We start from the raw sequence: 23,333 nt of genomic DNA, 5'->3' as shown, positions 1-23,333 counted from the left end.
GCTAAATTATCCCTAACTTTTCTTCTTTTCAGCCAGAAAATATCAAGTCTGGAAAATCACCATGGCCAAAGAAGAAAAACTACAAGTCCTTCTGTCACAGTGGAACACATTAACAAGAAAAAGGCCTGAAAGTGTTATTTGATCTGCCTATTCGGTCCACTCCATCACTGAGATGATGTGTAGGTCCTGACCAAACTTATCTACTCTTTATGACTATTACCCATGATGAAGCACAACCCATTTCACAGAAACAAGCATTTCAAATTAGGGCTTGAAAATTATTTTGATCACATGCTTCCTTCCAAACCCTGTTGGTGGCTGAACATCTGTAACAATCAAGATGTGAACAGAAATCCACCTTCATTTTCTTGAGAGCAGATAGAACTAATCACTAAGGCAATAATCAAAGTCTTCTTTGTAGTTTTTAATACTCTGCACATCAACACAAAATAAAAAGCTTTCTGTAGCAAATTACTGTCTTTGGAAATGGAAAACTTAACTCAAAAAATATGAAAAAATACATGAAGTCTAAAGATTTTTTTACAAGTTATTTTTAAACACAGTCTACAGCCTAGACTTCCCTGCAGTTCTATAAACCAGTAAAAACTATGAACGAAAAAAAGATAATGGGATTTTAACTTAAAGGATATAGTCAACATGCTTTCAAAGGCATCAGAAGTTCAACTTTCATTTTCAATATCACTAAAAAGAAAATTGATTTTCAGGGAAGCTTTGGGATGGCCAGAGAAAATAAAAACAAGAATTCTGACACTCTGCTTAGCAACTCCACATAAATTACAAAATAAAATATCTAAGCTATAGACCACAACAGCAGATTCCAAGAGAAGTTCACCATAAAACTATATTCTTTCCAATAAGACTGAGTATTTTATGCTTCAGTAAGAAAGTGAAACTGAATTTGTTAGGCTGTAAGGTTTCTTACTTTGTTCCAGTGAAGCACTGCATACATGCAGTAAACCACAAGGAGTTTACACTCCAGAATAAAGTCAGTCAACTGAGAACAAGCATGTCACTATCTCACAAATACTTGCCAAAACCCATTTTCTTCTGTCCAACATAATAACAGATGTATGTTAATAAAAATACAGTAAAAGATATTACCTAGGACTTCAGGAGGCTCAGATTGCAGGCCCTCTGGTTGCTGACCTTGGAGCACATTGAGTAGGGCTTGTAGGCTCCTGAGACACAAGGATGGATGAGAAAATCTCGTCTCCTTTATCAATTCAAAGACTTCACACAATCCAACTTCAATGATCTAAAGAAGGACAAATTTTTCAGAACAGATGCCAATATAATATTTTTAGATCTTCACCCAAAAGAGTATATCCCAATGTTCACTGAACCAGACAATTATTCAAAAAAAAATCTAATATAAAGCAGTGTTAAATCAAACCAGAATCAAAATCAAGAACCCACCTATACAACTATACCAGCAAATATTACATGTCGGTCAGCCACTAGATAAAAGGGCATCTCTAAGCAGAGTAATAGTTTCCTGGAATAAGGAAAGTTAAAACTTTGCACAATAGAAGGCAAACTGTGCCTCTAAGCCCTTCTAATTCCTATCCAGTTCACACTTTGACAGTCTTCTTTTTCCTTGCTCATTAATGTGAGACAGCAAACTAGAATGGTGCTGCAACCTGGCTTCACAACTTGAATAACAGTACATTAGACAGCTGAAACTGGCAGCTCTAGCACTTTCCCCTCCAAAGCCTCTGAGATTATTTTTTATATTGTGAGAAAAACAAAGATTAATTGCTTGTCACTAAAACTCCATATGTACTCATCACAGACACGCATTAAGGAAACTAACAGAACATGTTTTAAAGCCCTGTTACAGTCATCTCTAACTTTCCCTTTTAGAATTCCTGACTATTCTGAGATTACAGTCATGCTCCTCTCCACTGACTGCTCCCTTGCACTTCCTTCTCAAACTCTGTATTTAACAATGACTAAGATGAAAGACAAGAGAGGAGGGTTAGGACATTACAAATAAGCAACTGTATTTTAAAAATTTCACTGTGTGTTTTGGTCAGGAGCAGAGCCCCTGTGTATAGACTACTTAGCAGAGACTCACCCCTAAGTAAAACCTAAGGAAAAAGACTGAAATGTGAAAATAAATAACACTGTTAAAGCAACTGTCATTCATGCTTAAAACATGTATGCTCTGGCAGTCAGCTCTAAGTTCTACTGGATGCCTTGTCTTTGTTGACATGCAATTTGATTCCGATCTTTCAGAAATAATTTTACCATCTATTTTATTCTTGGAGTAAGGATAAAAACATAACCAAGTCAAATCTTCAAAGCACAACAGCAATTTTCCTCTGCAAATTACACCTTACATTTCACATCTGCAATGGAGCAGAGGGAAAACATATGCATGGAATCTACAGGGAAAAAAACCTGTCAACATAACAATGGAATAATGTTTTTCCAGGTTTTAAAACTCACCATCACACCCTGAAGGCTAAAAAATAAAATACACTGTAGTATATTTTTAGAAATGCCCTTCCTGTTCAGTTACAGTATCTTTGAAAGAAACAGAGTTTATTTTACTCTTCACAATCTTCAGAGAGAAGACCTCATCTAAGAGCTGACAGAGGCAGCTGGAGAAAGTACGGAACACAGTGGAAAAAAAAGTTATGATTCCTACTGCAATTCACCAAAGATTTAGCTCTGCTGGGATGTTGTCAATTCTCGTTTGGATTTTGCGTTGATTTTTAAATATCTGAGATCAAGAGCCTGGGTAGGCTTCATAAAATAGATATATTCACCTTAATATCTCTTTATGTATATCTTATATACATACATGTGAATCAACATCTCTCCTCCAAACTGTGCTCTGAAGGACAGAATAAGCAAATAGCTCTTTTCAGAACATCTTAAGCTTTTTCTCACTGCTCTCTGAAGGGTTTTTGACCCAAAACAAGCACTGCTGCTTCAGCTTCTGTGTCACAGCCTGACTGCCCTTACCGATGCTCGCCATACAGCCAACTCTCCCATTCCCTTTGCAACCCCTTCAAGATCAAAAGTCTAGCACCACTTAACAAAAGGTACCCAAAACTTTTAGCCTGGATGCAGACATTGTGACTCCTAATTCCTAAAACCCCTCCTATTTCATCTTGAAGTCTTATCTACACTCTTATTTTATCTTTTCTCTCATAGCATTGCTAGTGTTATAACCAATACTCACATTTCTATACTCAAAATTACATGCCATTCTGAATTAATTTGTGTTACATACATACACAAAAAAGAACATTTACAAAGGAAAGAGTCTCCTAATGAATTTTAAAAGACTTAAAGTGAGTCAGTCTCTAAAGAAAGTAATTATTTGTCTTTTATTTTTTGTTACAGCTTAAAATTTTTAATTTTTGCTTAAGGTTATTAGCAAAATGTATAAAAGTGTAGGAACAAAGAATATTTAAGTCAGCTAATTCCACGTTAATCACTTCAATCCAGTATTTGTTCCTTTGAATACAGGGCTTTTGTGGTTCATTTGTAATTCAGTGTTAATTTTAAAACTGGGGGGGATTGAGGGTGAAGAGTGTGTGTCTTCTTAATTCTACAAATTACAAATCTTATCAACAGAACTGAACATACTCCATTTTAAATAGAGAGAATTCCTCATCATTAGCTAAAGTACTAAACAAATAAGGTAGCAAATAAATATGTCAGACCACGACAAGTATTTCCTAGAAACCAAAAATATAAAGCTATCAAAGCAAGCTACTAAACTATCTGAACACAACCGAAACACAATTTTTTTTGTTGTGCTAATATCTGAAGGGCAGCAAAGTCTGTCTCAATATTAGAAACAACTGTTCTCACACATATTATAGAAATTGCATAGGACTTCTGATTTCAAAATACATTCTACTTAAAGGCTTCAATAAACCTGACTTCCTGAAGTTTAATATCTGAAAGAAAAAATATTTGAATAGAACACTTGAAGTCATCCTAAGCTGCATAAAAATGTACGCTAAGCTACTCTAAAAATATAGAATGTTTTCAACTTACTCTCAATTAAACAAAAAATCAGCAACACACCAAGGACTATATGCTGGAGAATCTGTAAAAGCACAAACCTTATCTACACTTTTGTTAATCTTTCACCTCGCTGTCAAACCCAAAAAACATCAGTATACTTTTTAATAAACTAACAATTACTATCAGAAATTTTTCTTGTAAATATTGTAAACCTTAGAAACTTTATAACTTTCTTCTTTACAGTTAAGCTCTACAGGATATTGTTTATCATGAGACAGACACTGTATCCAGAACTCCTAGACACTCAGATAGTCCCTAGAAGTTTTACTACATGTGAGACAGTTCCAAGCAGATGCTTTTTTCAAAAGCATGAATGCAAGTCCAATTGTTACTGCCAAGTGATCTAAACAAGCCACCACTACCTAGATAGTTATGAAAAATACTGAGATTGTATCAGGCATCTAAACATATTTTTGAACCAAAAATTCTCAAATTGGGTATTTTGTAGATTCTTTACTAAAAATTAGCAGTTTGAAAACATACTGATTTTCACCAATTTTATATGTGCTGTTACATATGTTTTGTTACTGAATGTAACAAAATCTCAACCATTTTCCATTTTGAGAGAAGTCTGTTACCTACAGTTTCCCTATCATTTTTTTCTACGCCATCATCTTCCTAAAACTGCTGCTTCTCCAAGTCTCTTTATAATAAACTGTACAACACAATACCAATGCTTTGGCTTCCACATGCAAATCCTCTGTCCCTATCACTAAAATCTCATCCTTCTTGGAGCCTCTTTTAATTTCAACATCTCTTTAAAATACTATCCCATTCTCTATAAATGCTAATAGCTACATTGCCTTTTACTTAAAATTAAGCATCTAGAAGCACTTGCTGATTAATTTGATACAATCCACAAGGACTCAGATGCAGTTCTTAAACAGTGCTGACTTTATTTCTAGTGACCACATATTTTGCAATCATCAATCACGAAATTTCAGCTGGCTGACTTGGTTATGCTTCTCTGCAATTTGCCACCACTATTTTCTGGAGTGCCAACTTTGCCCTTCAGATAATAACATCTAAATGCAATCATCTATAAAATCTTAATTTTCTAAGCCACTCAAACATTCTACATAACCACAGCTGCAACCACCTTTTTAATTCAGTATTTTTATTGGTTTTAGAGCAAATATAAACAAGGGAACTTAATCTAAATATGCTTTTTAGATTCAGAAGAACAATAAAACAAAGCACGATTCATAGCATTGATAAGCTAGCAACGAACAAAACTGCAGTTTTGTAATAGTAAAAAAAAGTGAATCAACAAATTGAAAAAAAAAAAAGAAAATCAGTAAGTCCTATATTTCTGATTTTCCAACATTACTCCTACTATAAGCAGAGGCAGTCAATAGTAAAAATCCACTCTAACTGTTCAACTGTAGCATCAAATCTTAACATGCATTAAAATCTGGAGCTGTCAGTACCGCTAAGGGCACTAAAGCCAAAGAAGGGAAAAAATAATTGACAGTTACAATTACATGCATATCCAGCAAAACATCTTGGGAACCATTCCACCAAATGATTTTCATTATTAGAAAGACTTACTCTTTTTGGAGGGTAAAGCAAAAGAAAGCACCCTTTTCCAGTGAGCTGTAATCCCTCAGAGATATCAGCACTGCCTTATTTGCATCATTTCTGTACAGATTTTGAGTCTTTAGGCGTTCAAGTACCAGCACTTCTAAAGAGGTGCAACTTGAGGGACTACCTGACTTTTAATTGACTTTATTTTGGTCAGGTACATAGATCACCCTAATTCATCACATGATTCTGAACTAGGTGGACTACAAATAAAACTACAGCAGAGTTTTAAGTAGCTGGCTTTTATTGTTGCTCTCTAACTCCCCAAAAAGAACATACCAGGCTTAGATGACATACATGGCACACTTTAAGTGCTATCAGTTACTTGCCTTTGGAAGTTTAATAGGTGGCTCTTTGGGCTCCTCTTCTTCATCACTGTCCGAATCCCCACTCTGGACACTGTTCTTTGAAGCCAAAGACACAGACGCTTCCTTTTTCTGCCACTCCAACACACAATGGCGGACATTGCAGTAAACATTAAAAGCTGAAGGATTGCTATGTAATCTGATATCTGGTATGGTTATTGTATTCTCTAGGTTTTCAGTCTGAAAAACAAGATTGGTTTTAATTTTACTTTATTAGTTTAGTTAAGTTTCAAGCTTTGCTAAACATAAATAATCTCAACAGTCTCAATAATTTTGACAGATCAAATTACTTCCAAACTGGAGACAACTTTCCTGCTGAAGTGCCAGTTATATTTCAGGAAGGGAAGAAAGGAAAGAGGAAGAAATTACAATAGATTCCATCTAGCTTTAGTCTCTATCTCTAAGAACTTGATGAAAATGCTGAGACTAAAAATGAAAGCAGCTCAGGCTACAGAATGGTCCAAACCTGTGCCACAGTGATGAGAGTAGAGGAATCAAGCTTTATTTACTCAACAACAGTCTGTATTGAGGGTTTTAATTGTAACTGATTTTTAAAATGCATGACTTGTTATTCTAGTTGTTAGTTTTAACCTGCTGGTTAAATAATAAAAATTTAAGCTGCTTGTTAAACATATACTAGAAATTAAGGAAGCCCACTTGTTTTGTCATTACATATAAACTGATGCCACATTTAAAAACTCCTGTCAGGATACTGCAGGTAATCTTTTTGACAATAGTAATCTAACAGACTAATTACTAAGTAAAGAAATCAAGGCCTATGACTTAACCGGACACCATTCTGTTTTCAGAAGCCCTGAGCCACAAAGTATGACCTGAGAAATTGTTCTGATAAACTACCACAACCCTGGCCCACCTTGGTACCTGCTACTGGTGTATTATTGTCAGCCTTGGCCAAGATACCAAGAAGCCTTCATGAGGCTGTCACTGAACTCAAAAAAATAAGAAAAAAAAATTCTTAAAAAAAATTTTTAAAAATCTGCTCTGTACTTTCTCAGCCTGCAACACTAAAATGGGAGAGGCGGTACGACTGACTTGAAAAAACAGAACTCCACAACAATTCATTCCCAGGCAGGGTCACTCTTTCTATCTGGTTGTATACCAGCAAAGACCAAGCTAGTTTGAGCATAGGCTCTCAAAACTGGACTTCAGGAGGAAGCTGGAGGAAGCAATTCTCTGTAACACCCTGCTGTAGACAGAGGGCACAAAGGCCATGTAAAGAAAGAAGGCACAGGTTAAGAGCACACGACAGATTTGCTTGACCATGCAAGGCAAAATTTGGGGGATTATTAGGCCAGACAGACTCAGGGTCGTGACTTACTTCACAAGGTCATTTTGGTTTCTTTCTTGTATTCTTGAAGGATAGGGGGAAAAGTGGCACAGTGAGAGTGGAGGCTTTTGGGGCTTTTTTTTGGGTATTATTTATAGGGTATTAATATTGTCCATTGCCACATTCATCAGACACAAAATTACATAGTGAATTATACTACAGTGATTTGAAACAGATCACTGACAGTAGTGATAGGAAAGAGAACATTAAACTCACAGAGGAGAGGTAAAAGAAATTTGAGAACCAGTGAACTGGGTAATATTTTAATTGGGTGATTTATTTTTTTACAATATGGTTGCCACAACTTTCTACATCAAAAACATTTTAACCTGCACATCCATTTTGATTAATTCCAGAAATAACACAAGACTCTAAGCTAGACCTTTTAACACTCTATGTTACAAAGCATAACAAAAAAAGTCAAAATTACTTGAAAATATTTCATTGTTTAAATAGTCCCTATTTTTGACTATAATACTATTCTGGCTGTACTGGTATATATTTGCCCATCCTTTTCATTATTACTAAAGTTACTGCAAGTTAGGATGTTAAAAAACAATGCTTTATTATGTAACTTATTTTATAAAACACAGATTTATGTGTTAATTTTTCTCACCGGCATCAGTGTTAGCACTAAGCACAAAAATACAAATATAATGAAGGAGGAAAAAGAAAAAGCTGGAAAAAGTTCCATACATCATACTCAAGTTTGGCAGGTTTTTTTTCTTTAGCTCAACAGAACTTCTGCCATTAGGGATTGAAAGACACCAAAGTTTAGTCTTTGTTCAGCATTAATATCTTTGAAATATTAGAGCCCCTATTAAAAACCCCACAGTATTAATCAGTGCAAGAACCCAAGGTACAACCTCATGTTATTCAAGTATCAAACTGTATCAAAATAAATTGGGCTTGACCGCACTGAAAATGACCTCCTACATACTTTGAAGTTTATTTGACACCAGAAAACCGAACATATATAAGATATAACTCCTCTGTATAACCAAACATCCATACATGTTACCCCAAAAGTTTTTGCAGCTCCTGTTAAGGCAAATACATTGTTTAAGCTTTCAGCTTTAAAGCCAGTGCAGTAGAATGGCAGTGGTTAAATTCCTTAGTAAACTTAGTTTACTAAAGTTTTTACTGACAGTTACAGGAAGAGAAAGAGATATTTCAGAGGCTCCAGATATTTATCTGAAAGTTCACATATCCAGTTAATATGACATATTTTAATTGTAATAAATATAATTTTTATGAGTTTCCATTCCAATTCTTACTTGTCAGCTCAGCTAAGTCTTTGATCCAGAAGAGCCTAAATTCTGGAGCTCACATAATCTCATTTGAAACAGACTGGCCAAACTGTTAAACCAGCACAGATAACTTTAAACATTACAGTGCTAGATAAAACCAATGCCTGTTTTCTTGCCTATTAATAACAAGCTGATTCATTTTCAGAAGTCAACTCCTTATTCTCAATACTTTACAACTATTAGCCAGTAAGCAGTTTTAACTACTCTATCTCCTGTGTTCAGTGTTTTGCTTTTCTATAACAGTGCATGAACAATGCTTAGAATAAACTGATCTCCTACCCAGACTTCAGTATAGCACAACATCCTCCAGAAACTTCATCATAAGGTGAAGAACACTGATGTCAATTATTATGGATTTGCGTAAGTCTAGGGAACTTTAACTACAATAGTTATAGTTGCTATGTCTTCATACTTTTGGACATACATCTGTCCAAAAGTAGATGTATATAAGCATCCCTTCCATAGATTTCCTTTACATAAGGTAAGAATGGAGCTGATGACAAAAACAAACAGTGAAACTTTCTGCCCCTCTAATGCAAATGCTCATTCAGTGAGCAGCTTTTTTTGTGTTTTGTGAGGAAAGTATTCAAAATATTGGAATTTTTTTCCATATGAAACAAGTGTTCTTCCTTTCCAGATACCTAACTTCACTGAGGTCAGATAAAACTGAACAAGACAGAAAGCTGGGGTGTAAGTTCATTCCATCATCACCAAAAAGTTTACTTTTCTGCAGTTAATGAATACCTTCTACACAGCCATATAAACTTGCCCAATATTATCAGACTCATGATACCACCTGTACAATCTTGCTGCCGACTCATGGATTTTGAGGTAGAACAGATCAGGAATAAAATCTAACCAATACCTCTACCTACAGAACCTCACTTAGTAATTCTTTTATCAAACTAATAAAGTCTACTTTAAGTTAGAATTCTCTTAATGATACATTTCAAGTTGGCACAAAATACATCTACATTACCAAAAAAGAACAGCAGAATATTAAACCGAAATATTAGTCAAATTCTAAGAAGTCACTGAAGCAATACACATATCTAGAGTTATTAATAATCCAAACACTGTTCCTAATCTATAGGATAAATTATTTCAGAAAGAAACAATGCCTTACATCTTGTTTTCATGGTGTAAAGAGTGTCAAGATTCACATGACACTTGGGAATAAGGTGAAGAGCAACAATCACTTTCTCTGCCTCTGAATGTCCTATTCTTAATGGCTACTGGAATATTGCAATCCAAAGCGCTCATTAAATTTGACTACAAACTCAGCTTCCAGAGTGCCTAAGTAGAAGATGAGATGATAGCTTCTATACTAGCTTTTCTCCCAAAGCATCTGGTTTCTGGGAAAATGAAATTGCTACCACTTTTTAAAAGAAGAGAGTTTACAGACTACAGTTACACTGTTTGATTCAGTAGTTTTCACCTAAGCTGTAACACAGTGGGTTGTTCTGAATCTTCATCTCTGCTGTTTCACTTCACATCATCAAAAATTAAATGTGTACCTTCTTAAATCAAAACAGAGTGAAACATGCATTGTAAAATTTAAATATCCACCACTGGTGAACACAATTTTAATACGTGAAGATTTTATTTCTTGAGTGTTACTTTTTATTTTCTGAAAGATAAGACACTAATGAGAGAGAGATCAAAGCGCAGATGTCCACACCCTGATGCCTGGCTTGTCCCTGTAAACATATAGCCCATGCTAAACGAAGAATGAATTATGTAGGAGAGGGTAAACAGCACAGGTTTGGTTCAAAAGATAAGAGCAACCTACTTCTAGTTGTTCTTCTCAGCTTCTTGTAAAGTTCCAGTACACTTAAGGAAAGGAGTGGGAAAAACCAAAACCCTCTGGTCTCTTTTACACTTGTCTCACACAAAGAAAATGTTTTCCCTGAAGATGAAATACACAGCTTATTTTCTGACCTATTTGTTTTCTTCCTCTTGAATCAGATGACTGTAGTAATGGTTTATTCTTAAATATAATGGAAATAGATATAATCTAGGAGAGGAAACTTAATCTGCTGTTAAAGATGTGTCAGGTTATAATAACCATCTGATCTAATTCATGTGTAACACTGAGAAGAGAAGCTTACCAAATTCTTCTTCGGACAGTCAAAAAATCTCTTAGAAAGGGATGCCCTCTTGAGGTTGAAAGACCAAATAATACAAAAGCCACTGAAAATAATGCCAAATTATTTGAGAATCTACATGTGTTTTTAATGAGAGTATTCATCCCGGTTGATCTGTTTTATACATCTATTCATTAGCTTACAATGCATTTGTCTGCTACATGAACCTCCCCCTTTAAGTTTTATTCCTCCTATTTGTAAAAGTCATAGTTTAAAACTTCTGCATAAACTAAACAGGTAGATGCCAACTATTTCAAGTACGTGTGTTTGGTGGACTCCAATGTTTTATTACCCTTCAAATAACATTATGAAAACAGAAGATGATGAACTGTGGCTTTCTGTCTAAGTCTTTCTCAATCCAAGTGTCCTAAGAAGCACTTGCATGAATTAACAGCAAAGGGGGAAAATATCCAGAGTGTCTGACGGGCGGGGGGGCTAGCAGCAATATTCGTAGAGTTGGGAAAAGTTACACACCCAATTTTCCGGTGATATTATTTGCCAGAAAAAAAGAAAAACGAAAAAAAAAAAAGGGGGGAGGAGGCAGATAGGTACTGGAATCCAAGGTGCTACACCCATGTCTAACAATCCGATATTTGTGTTCTATGTAAAAGTCACTTATGTCAGGAGTGAATTTCTAAAGCCAAAACAGACTGCACCACACAAAACTTTTATACCTCTACTTAAAAAATAGATACTAAAACACAAACCAAAAATTAGTGATAGTTCAAATACCAGCGATCATAGCACAACACAGCTTAGAAATAAAATAAGGCTCAAACTACTAGGATCTGTTAAACACCAATTAGTTTTATATCTAAAATATTCTAATATTTAATGCTTAAATGGTGGAAACAATTTTCTCCCAGTTGCTCACCAACTACTTCTCTTTAGAAGTTCTCACCTCTTCCATTACCCAATCATTTTCAGTAAGCACAGGATATAAAAACCAAATTTTTGGGTTCCTTCATCTTATTCTTGATTTAAGGCCCTCTCTGCCTCTACTATATTAAGAGAAAGCATCCATCTTTGTTCAGACTAAAAGATCCAGTTTCTTAAAAAAAAAATAAAGATGCACACAAACTCTACTGCTCAGAATGTCCAGAAGTGAAAGACTTTTCAATACGCTCTATTTTAAAGCTTCCAAATGGAAGCTCACATTTTCCTGACAATAGACACATCCATTTTCAGACATTCCAGTGCAAAAATAATCACTGTGCTGATTCTGCCATTGTAAGCATTGGGATGCATTGAAAAGTACATAAAAAAAAAAACTAAAAAAATGCTCCCATAACAAACCAACTACAAAAAAAAAATAAACAAAACCACCCTACTTTGTCAGTTTCATAATCTCAAGATATAAAGCTGGTTTTGTCTAGCTTTCTCTTCTCAGCCACATTTTTCAGGAAATACACAATTTTTTGCTATCATGCAGGAATAAGAGGGAGTGCCTTTCTGTACCTGAGTCACACAGAATGAAGACAAATGTTCTAATGGTCACCCCTGGTCTGCCTCAAACACTGTTTAGAATAATGGCATCAGTAAAAAACATATGAAAACCCATTATGACTTTAAAAAATATAAATTTCAATGCTTCAAGTAGAAACTGACTTAAACCCAAGAAAAATCTTGAGAACGACCTTCCATAAGGATGAGGTGAGAAGATTATCAGTTGGTGCCATAGCCGTAACTAGTCACAAGAACTAGCCTTTAGTATGTTCACATTGTTTTGGCCAAGGATCCTGCTACTCTATTTATCCAGTGCAACTAAGAACTACATCTGACTGTTAAGCTTGTGAACAGCCATTCTGTATTTAGCTTTCTACTTGGCAGTAAAACTAGGGCCCCACACCAGGATGGGCAAGGGTCTCTTTATAGAGTAACAATGATCAAAGCCGAAGAGTTACCTTAAAACTGTTTTAAAAACACAAGTTCCTGTCACCAGATAGAACACACAGACTAAGTACATTCTGCAAAATTTCTTCCAATTTCTAACTTGGTTTTCTTTGTTGACAGGGGGTTGTTAAAAGTCATGGAGAGAACAGAGCTAAAACTTCTTATAGCAACTGAAGAAACAACTGAGAAATTTAGTTTGGACCACAAATATGGTACTGTACAGTGCTGAGAACAGAAATTAAGATAAGCTCCTTCTATACCATAGTCTGAAGCTGCACTACTTGAGATAAGCAGAATAATCTGGTAAGTCTCCAAAAAGTCAATACCAAATGAATAGATAGAGGGTTTGCTTCACCCTCTCAACGTCATCTGTCTTAAGATACAGTAACTACATGAGGTTTGGCAAACAGGGATAAGATGGTCAAGTGGTTCTACAGGGCATTTGTATTACAAGGACATTCAGCTGACTAAAAAGTGTTTTCACTGGATATTTCAATGGTTCTGTCCTTCAGAACCATTCCAAAAATGAGCTTTCTCTTTACTGCCTTCATGCCTGCAGCAAACCTTCATGAAAATCCCTCCAAGACTCTAGCTTAAATAGAGAAATAATAGCTCTCTAATAGAGAAAGAATGCAGCACAGCAGTATGTTAAAATAGCACCACTTTTACATAAGTTTATTCTCTCTAAAGAATAAAGACAAACTTTTTTGTTAAGTTCACTGTATGGTTCCCATGCATTTAAAGTGATGGAAGGCAAGGATTACACGGGGAGAAAACATTAATAGAAACACTTAGGTGTCATTTATTACATTTTCCATTATGAAAGAATTCTCAGAGGTAACTCTGGAGTCCTTAGACTGCTCCCTTTCTCCTTCAGCCAATATGGCCAAATCTTTGCAGCAGTAGAATCTAACCGTTGGCTAGACACAGATCTAAAAATTTACCTCTAAGACCAGTATGTTTAGCTACACTTAAGAGTTTAGGAACTGGAGAACTAAGAACACTGTTCATATGATTTCCTGTTGAACATCCGTAGCAAAAACAGTTGAGTAAGGTTAACAATGGTATCACAGTCATGTAGGATATGGTAAACAGACAATACTGGTCTACTATTAACTCCTCTAAACAAACAAGTTGTTAGTCCCACTCACGTTTTCTTATATTTCTCTCAACTGAAGTTACTGTCATTTTTGAGTCAAAACTTTGTCAGGTTAGTTGCAAGCTTACCTTGTTGCGTGTTTTTACTTTCAACTTAGTCTTCTGTTTTCTTTTCAACTTTTTCTTGCTAAAAAGTTTCTTACTTCTGAAAAAGAGGGAAAAAAAGCAATGAGAACAAAATAAATAAACCCCCTTCCACACCTCATGGTAAAAAGCACAGAGGGAAAAAAATGTCAGAAGTGCGCTAAAATTTTTCCTCATAAGCAAAGGGAATAAACACAGGTAAAATTTCAGAGTATAAATCACAATACAAAGCACCTAAAATTGTGCTTTCCTAAGGTTCCCATGAATTATGGGCCTTAACTCTCATCAATTTAAGCTAGGAGAGAAACAAGTCCCTGAGCTTTCTGTTGGCTTACCCTATTGTTTCCATTACAAGTTTGTTAGTGCCACAGCAATGCTAGAAGCAAGAATTATTGACAATTCTCATAAAACAACCTGTTAGCACAGATCATTGCTTTATGAAGTCTTTATCACACAAGGATTCAAGCCTTCCAATACAAAAAAGTAAGCTTTAAAAATTTATCATTTAGCAGAAGATTCAGTTCATGGAAGGAACTGCAGTTTCTTTACCTTTATGTTTGGACTTTTTCCACCCTCACTTTATAGACTTAATGTCCATCCCTTTACATTACAGAGATAGCCAACATACACTTCTCTAAGCTCTTTTAATTCTCTCCTGCCCACACCTCATTCACATGACACTCTTTTTCTCCTCCATTTTACTTCCCAGGAAAAAAGAAAAGACAACATACAAAAAAACCCCACATGCACGTACACTTGCTCTGTTACCATCACTGAGATTACTCAGATGTTTTTTTAGCTACTGGTTTTCAAGATAAGTCCTCCAAAAAAAAAAAGAAAAAAGTCCTATGTTACCTCTGCAGCTTTCAGCTCACCTTATATAGGACTTCAACAACAGCTACTAACATTCCTCTGTACCACAAACTTAACTCAAATAGCTTACAGTTCAGATTAGCTGAAAAATAAAACTATTACATCTAAAAATCACAGGCAGCGTGGAGTTGTATTTTCAGTAACAGACTGAGAATCTGAAGAATCTTAATATTTCATTCAAACACCTTTGTTCTAAATAAAAATTCTAAAAGCACAGTGGTTACCGTCCTGTACAGCACTCAGACTGCAAGAATACAAAAGTCTCGTGGTCCAGCAGTTAAAAGCTGGAAAAACTGAAGCCTGACCAACAGCCAGCAGTGAGAATACAAGCTCAAACAAAGAATTCCTGTAGCGTATGCCAAGAAAGCTGCCCCCTAGAAACTTCCCTACTTTTCCCCTCTTGACCTATAGTAAGAGGAAGGTATGTTCCTCAAGACACTTCCTGCAGAAACAAACCAAGTCACCACTTTTCTTATAAGGAACACCATTATCCTGGAGTTAAAAGAACTGATGCAGTGAACAGGAATTCCCCCACCATCCCCAGGAAGTTAAATCTTACAAAGAGAATGGAGGTGACTGATCAAGGTTCCCCCAACAGCAAAGTTTCAATAGGTATCAGTATATAAGCTATGTAAGAAGCAAGGAAAAAAAACTTCATGTAACTGTTACTGTTCAAACTTCAACAATCAAACTCCATAGGCCAACTCACTATTAAGTTTTTCTTTAATTAGACAAGTTTTTCTTCCTTATTAGCATTTAATGCAGTTAATTCTTACTCTGCTGTCAAACACAAAGGACAGCACACTCCCTTCCATTCTGTACCCACTCAATCTTCTTCTCTGGACCTAACGACCTTTTATGAAACTTGCACCATAATTTTCAGTTTAAAAGTCCTGATGAAAGTATCTTCTGGGCTCTCCCAGTCCATACCACACATAAATCAGGCTGACCAAAGCTGAAAACAATACTTGTTGTTTGCTATTAGGAAGAGGAAAAAGAAATGTCTCATATGCCTCCAAGGTCACACTTAACTGCATTCCAGGTATTATGTGGCAGCTTCAGAGCAATATGGCATAGCAGACCTATTTAACCCAAACTAGCATGAAAACATTTCCCTGCAACCCTCAAAACTGAGCTTCCCATACTCTTTAACTATCTGTGCTAATAATTATGCCTTTTAAACACAGTATGATTAGCACTAACCACAGACAACTTGATAAGCATAGCTTTTTTGTTTTTAAGAGATACTAATTCAAGTTGCCAAGACATTTCAAATTTAATCCTTCCTGCCAAAATCCTTGAAAACTCTACAAATTTGTTACAATCTGCAAACATTATAAACACTTTTTCATCTTGTAAATATTTCACTGGACCAGTCCCTGTAATTTTTGCAAGTATTTGTGTTTACGAATACATCTGAAAAACCCCCCAAATTAAGCCTTTTTCCTCCCCCCAATATTGGGCTCATTTCCATAGTAACAAAACCTCTGCCATTTGGCACATTACCTTCATTTGTCATGACACCTACACAATTTCTACACATTTTTTTTCCAATTAGCAAACAGGAAAGCTCAGCAATGGGTTTACTGATGGTGCTGAGATCTCCATCATTCATACAACAACCATTAAAGATGCTGCAAGTAGCAGCACAGTCTGACTGTTCCGCTGTGGCAGTCTTATCTTCAGCAACTTTTGGGCTTGAATAATGTGACATGGAAACAATCTGGGATAGAAATGGCATAGTAAGAATCCACAATTATCTCCCAATATTTTCTAAAAATGAGTCCTCAAGGAGTTGAGAAGTACACTTTCTTCCATATCCAAACAAACCTTCAGAACAAGTAAGCAATTCATTAATAAAAAATGTCTCATCACACTAAGTTTATAAGTGGTTCTGAACAACTTACAATTACTACACATAACACTAATATAGTCACAATGTATCTGCACGTAACAAAGATATATACGATTGTCCACAGTTCTACTGTTATATACCATAGCACCAAGATGTTTTAATATTCAGAAAAGAAGTGTAAAACATGGGCAAATATATTTATGGAAAACAATGTTAAGCAGATTATGAGTAATTTCCTGTTGGAAACCACATGTGTTAATTACAAGCCCAACTCTTCTACTGCATGAAGATTAACAAGACCTGATTTGGCTCAGCTGGATTTTTTAAGCTAAATTATTAATAATATTTCTGGTTAACAATTGTAAATTGCTGCTAGCTGTCATTTGTAAAAGTCTTTAATACTCTGCACTGACAATCAGCTTCTGCTGGCAAAAGGCCTTTAGCCTCCAACTTCTAACTCAGCTGTTGACACCATTTAGCTCACAGAAAACAAACACTCATTATCAGCAAATCTCAGGCAGGCTTTCTGCAAACTGTTTCAAGACATTTTAACACTGGAGACCAAATTTTGAACCGGACCACAAAGGAAGTGCAAGTCGAACGAGCACAGAGCATAAAGACAGCTTGACAAAAAATACTTGTGGCAAATGGACGCAAAGAATGACTGAATGGTGCTATTACAGCCTTTACAGAAATATCTGTTGAGAGTAAAATAAATACCTAAAATGTTCAACCCTGGAATATGAAATAATTGCTTCAAATGAAAGGCAATAAAAAAAATAAGTTAAATAGCTGTTATATGACATGCCTGCAACTTCTAATCTGTAGTAGGAAAAGTAAAGCCATGCTTCAGTTTATTTGTTCTAAACCAGAAGTAGCATTAGCTAATACTTGGGACTATTTGATGCATTACTGGGGGACACTGCTCTGTTGACTCAACACCATTGCTCTTACTCTGTTTAAAAGAAATGAAGAAATGCAAACAAGAGCATCTACCCTCAAGGTGCAACAGTCTTGAACTGCAATTCATAGGCTGAAATTTAAGAGGGAAGCTTTACATGCTGAGTGTGTGTTCCTCACCTCAATGCTGTTACTGAATTACTCAACATGGATTAATGCTGTTAGTGTTACAGCTGCACAAGGTCATCTAAACTAAATATTACATCAAATGTGAATCTAATGAATGGAAAAAATATTACTCCATCTCTGCTGATGAGAATAAGAACAACAAAAGTCTTACTTAAGTGCTGTCTGACCTAAAACCTTGCTTCTGAAACATGGTACCAAAGACCACAGCTGGAACAGTATCAGTCACAGTTGTTCTGCTGTTGAATTTTTGAGTACACTTTTCAAAAATTTGTGAATTTAGTAAACCACATGCTAATACATGCTCAATTTTTTAAGACTTCCAAGTGACTTTATCTCAGTGCATTTATCTAAACTTGCTTGCTCTGGTTCAAGAGCTACTACACATCTTTGGGAAGAAGTATAATGTTGACAGGACAGGTCTAGCAAAGAGTTGCTCTGTTCAGACAAATGACAAATTCTGTTACTCTGTTTCTAAAAGTGCTTATTCAACACAGTTAGCTTAAGCATTCATGGGCTTGTGGAAATTCGCTTACAAAGCAGCAGCCATTCAGTAAACACTGAAAATAAAAGTCAGGTTTGTGGTATCAAACAATTCTTTTGTTTCCTCCATTAGGTGAACTATTGCTGCTGGTGATCAGCTTGGTTAGACAAGACACAGGAAGCATTTGCTTCTGAACAGCCCAACATAAAATCCCAAGCTCAGATTTTCAAGGAGACCACAACAGCAAGCTATTATCACTCATGTAGTCATCATCAAGTCTGAGAGTGTTTCATCACAACATCCTTATACTGGATGCAGTGACAGTGCACTTCAGTGGCAGTGAAGTTCAGGAACCTGAAAGAAGGGAACAAGACAAAAGCAGGATCACAACCCTAGACTAAGAACAGACTTCATCCATCAAGAACAACCTGTTCTTCAATCTGCTTTGAAGAATCTATGGAATACGGCTCCCTGGAGAAAAAGGGGTGCAGAAGAGCTCTCTGATGCCAGCAGTTTGGGGGAGCTGACTCAGGCTCTACACACAAGTTGCAATGCTGTATCTGGAATACCACCACCAGCTCTGGGTGCACCAGTACAAGAGACACTTCTTTACTGGAGTGAGTCCTGAGAAAGGCCACCAAGATGCTTAAAGAGCTGGAGGTTCTGTTGTATGAGGAGAAATCAAGCAAGCAGAGATTGTTTAGCTGTGAAAAGAGAAAACCTGGGAGGCTGGGGTTGGAATAGCCTCCATATGAATCTCCACCTCTACCTAATGGGAGAGCGAAGACGGTGGAAACATTCTTCTAAGCAATATCCAGTGACAAGCCAAGAGACAATAGAAAAAAAAAAATACAAGAAGTTCCAGTTAAACCTAAGGACTGTAAAAATGGTCAAAGACTGAAACAGGTTGCCCTGAGAGCCTACACATTCTCCTTCCTTGAAGATACTGGTAATACAATTGGACAGTGTTCAGAGCAACCTGCCCTGGTTGATCTTATTATGAGTGCTTGATAGTCTCAAGAAGCCCCTTCTAACCTCAACTATTCTGTGATCTTCACCATTTGCTTATAAAACAAAGTAAAATTTGACTGTACAACAAAAATGCTTCTGCATTACAGAATGAGTGTATTTTTTCTCATTCTGAGTTTTGCATTTCTCCTGGTGTCATGCCATGTTTCTGATTATGTTTCCAAGTAGAGACACACTGAGCTTTTCATCTGTTCACCATCTGGATCAGCAAACAGACATCAAAATCAGGCATAGGAGCAACTTCTATGGGAGTTAATCAGCATAATCAAAGCTAACAAGAGAATAAGGGATGAAAACTACTCTATCACACTTAAAATATATGCCTGCATTAAGACAAGCCAGTCACTTGAATTGATCTATGCTTTCTCAGATATAACCAATACCCACAGGTACACCAAGGGCATGACAGAGAACATGCTTACACACATCAATCAAGAGCTTCTCTGTGCAGATGAACCAACATGGACACCATACAGGACCTTTTCAAAAAAGCTTGTGCACACAGCACCTGGAAAACTAAAACGTAATTTGTCAAATTGGAAGGTACTCCAGTCAAAAGAGTGTCTCAAAAGAACCCAAAAATGTCAGCATTTCTACTTCCTGGTCCATCATAGAACTGAGGGTCCCAGTTAATGGCAAGTTGAACATGAGTCAGCAGCACCCTGGCTGCCAGAAGGGCCAAGTGTGTCCTGGGGTGCATCAGGCACAGCATCACCAGCTGGGCAAGGGAGGGGACTGTCCCACTCTACTCTGCACGGGGGCAGCCTCATCTCGAGTGCTGGGGACAGTTTTGAGCACCACAATATAAGAAAGACATTAAGCTGTTAGCATCCAAAGGAAGGCCGCGAGGATAGTGAAGGGTCTGGAGGGGAAGCCACATGAGGAGCAGCTGAGGTCATGAGCCACATGAGGCCACATGAGCAGCCTGGAGGAGACAGAGGGGAGAGACCTTACTGCAGTAACAACTTCCCCATTAGGGGAAGAGGAGGGGCAAGTACACATCTCTGGTGGCCAGGACAGCACTTGAGGTAATGGCATGAAACTGAGTCAGGAGAGGTTTAGTCTGGCTATCAGGAAAATGTGGTCCATCCAAAAAGGTGGTTGAGCACTGGAACAGGCACCCCAGGGAAATGGTCACAGCACCAATCTTGACAGTTCAAGGACTGTTTAGACAATGCTCTCAGACACATGGTGTGATTCTGAGGGATGGTCCTGTGCAGGGCCAGGAGGTGGACACTGATCCTTGTGGGTTCCTTCCCATTCAGCACATTCTATGATTCCACTGCATTCTCAACATCTCATTTCCCTGGAGAGATATTAAACACTGCCAATGATCACAATCCCACCATGTCCTATGAAATCCTACTAGAAAACTCTTTTTGAGGTCTTTTCTAAATTGTCTTTACGGCAATTAAATGCTATTTTTCATATCTTTATTACATAAAAAAACGTTTATTTTTCTCTTTTTCTGCAACTTGCTTGAATTTTTTTTAAGTCTGAGGAGAAATGAGTCTTCTGAAAATTAAGAACTCAGTTCCTTCAGCCTAAGTCATAACTCATTTACATCACTACCATCTAATTTCACTATTCTCTCAGAGTAACCATGCCTTCCTTTTCAAAAAATGACAAAAAAAAAAAAAAAAAAGAAAAAAAAAAGTCCCACAATCCTGAAATACAAAGAAATGGTCAAGAATTACTTCTGGATTCCAACACAAAATAATCCCTCACAATTTAAAATAAAATTCTGAAACACTCCAGTAGCATGGCTACTTCTGAATCACAATCACTTTATAATTTTATAGAATTTGTAGAATCTCTCATGAGGCACCTTTTATTCATTGTTGGTTTGCTTACTGGATTGGTAGTGGGATTTTCTGAAGCTAAACATCTACAAGCTTAAGTATATCTAATCTTTCACAGTTTTGCATCCTCTGTTAACTTTTTCATCTACAATATCAATTCCCACTCTGAAACTGTCAGTGAGAGACTATACAGTTCAGGACCTAGGACAGATCCAGATGCAGAGCAACAGCTACTACCTGTTCTCACCGGTTTCCCCCATGACAGCCACTCCACAGCATGTCTCCAGGGTGGGCCCCTGTGAAGTTTTAAATCTACTTTACAGTTGTTCTATCTAGAACAGAGGCAGCCATCATCAGGCCAAAGGTAACACACCTAAAAACTTCAGTTGAGAAAGGACACAGTCTAGACAATGAGACAAAAGAAGCAACATCTGCTTTTCTTAGTTGCACTTGCTTGAAAAATCATAGAATCATAAAATGCCTGATAGGCATTTAAGTAATTTTAGCCCAATTAAGTCACTCCAAAGCCTTCCCTTTTCCATGCTAAACAATCCAAATTCTCTTGGCCTTTCCTCTCAGGAGAGGTGCTCCATCCCTCTAAACATCTTGGTAGCTCTTCCCTAGACTCATGTCCTTCCTGTGACAGGAACTTAGCTGGATCACATCCAGACTTTTACCCACCAGCACGCCAAAATCCTTCTTTGTTGGGGGCTGCTCCACCTGTTCATCCCCCAGCCTGTGTTAATACCGAGAGTTGCTCCAACCCAGGTGAAACACCTTGAACTTGGCCTGAATCAACTTTAGGAGATTCCCATAGGCCCACCTCTTTAGTGCATGCTTCCTGACAGCAAGCCCAAGGGTGGAAAAAGAGCTCTGATCTGCTCATTGATCTGTTATTAGATCCATCAGAACTGCAGCAGACTTTCCTGCTGTACAGAACACCAGAAGGCACTCTTCTGATGAAATACAACAATGTGCATTTTTAAGGTTTTTTCCTTGTCTTCTGTAACCAGGTAATCTATCTGACACTTGATCACACAAAGAACAATACCATTATGAAGAGCAACTTAAAAGCAACTGCAGTCTCTGCTGCACTTCATTATTTCCTGAGTCATTTACTCCATATCCTCTGAAGTGCTCCAAAACAGTTATTAAATTTGTAATCCAGATTCCAGGCAACTTAATATCAAATACAGAGAACTACAGCTTATAAATATAAGTTCACTTGTCAATGAGAAACTTACTATACACACATCTCATTGCTGTATTAGTTCAACTATAAGAGCTTCAAAATAAAGGAAAGGAAATATCAAAAAAAAACGGGTTATCAAGTCCGCTCAGAAGATCTGAGATCTCAAAATGACGGGACCATCTTATTTTAAAGGACATCCCAACTTGCTGCAACTGAGAAGCATTTGGCAAACATACAGCCAGGGGGAAACAAAGAAACTAAGAAGTTCAAGAGAAGTTTGGAAGGTACAAGCAACAGCTCACATGAAGGAGTTGAGAATGATAAGAAACAGAACAAAGGAAGTGGGCAGAACTTCAATGGCCTAATCTATAGTCAGGGAAGAGGTTTTATGACCAGAGAACTAAGCATTGATAAAACTACATGGAGGCTGCATGTTGGTAAGGAGATGAAGAGGTACCATGTGACAAAATGCAACCAACAAACCTTGCGGTTAAACAATTAGAGTCGCTGCTCACATACTCCCTATTTTGGTACCTCTTCACATGTGCATAAGCTTCAGTGTTCAGCAGCCTTATTTCTATGAACTGAAGGGTTACTTTTTTTTTTTAAAGCAACTACTTCTTTTGAGAGCCTCTATGTACAACATCTCCCATATGTAGATATGTACTGTGAACTTGCAACCATAACACCCTTTGATTTCTTCTATCTCAATGTCATCTCTGCACTGTTATTTCAGCTGCCAAGAATTCTATAATCTGTAAAGAGAAACAGTCTAACAAAAAGCCCCATAAAGTAATCCAAAAGAAACAATTCACCTAAACAAAATGCTATACACCTTCTACACATCTGGCATACAGAATGCATCACTTTAGGGTACGTGCTTTAGCATTGCATCTGTAACTGTAAAGTGGGAGATGCGCAGAAAATGGCTCTAACATTAGGTCCAGCCTATACCAAACACCTAATTCTGTCCTTGCTTTTTGTTTCTCCATCTAACTCACACCAACACAAATCAATTAGTGTCAAAGCAGTGCAAGTGAAGAGGACCAAGC

At 36.9% G+C, this 23,333-nt stretch overlaps 1 protein-coding gene across 50 annotated transcripts in view; it reads right to left on the bottom strand.

Annotated features, from left to right (window-relative positions):
- The window catches only part of MYCBP2 (MYC binding protein 2), a 171,761-nt gene that overhangs the window by 135,183 nt on the left and 13,245 nt on the right, over positions 1-23,333 (bottom strand). For all 50 annotated transcript variants that reach the window (XM_086880920.1, XM_086880922.1, XM_086880928.1 and 47 more), the window contains exons 2-4: positions 13,946-14,021; positions 5,985-6,200; positions 1,123-1,276 (exon numbers count right to left, since the gene is read on the bottom strand). In XM_086880920.1, coding sequence (XP_086737046.1) covers positions 1,123-1,276; positions 5,985-6,200; positions 13,946-14,021 — 446 coding nt within the window. The remainder of the gene's footprint in view (positions 1-1,122; positions 1,277-5,984; positions 6,201-13,945; positions 14,022-23,333) is intronic.

The sequence above is a fragment of the Cyanistes caeruleus genome, chromosome 3, assembly GCF_971803275.1.
Source record: "Cyanistes caeruleus chromosome 3, bCyaCae1.hap1.1, whole genome shotgun sequence".
Classification (NCBI taxonomy): domain Eukaryota; kingdom Metazoa; phylum Chordata; class Aves; order Passeriformes; family Paridae; genus Cyanistes; species Cyanistes caeruleus.
Note: the sequence above shows the minus strand (reverse complement) of the source record. Positions and strands in the feature narration are given on the sequence as shown.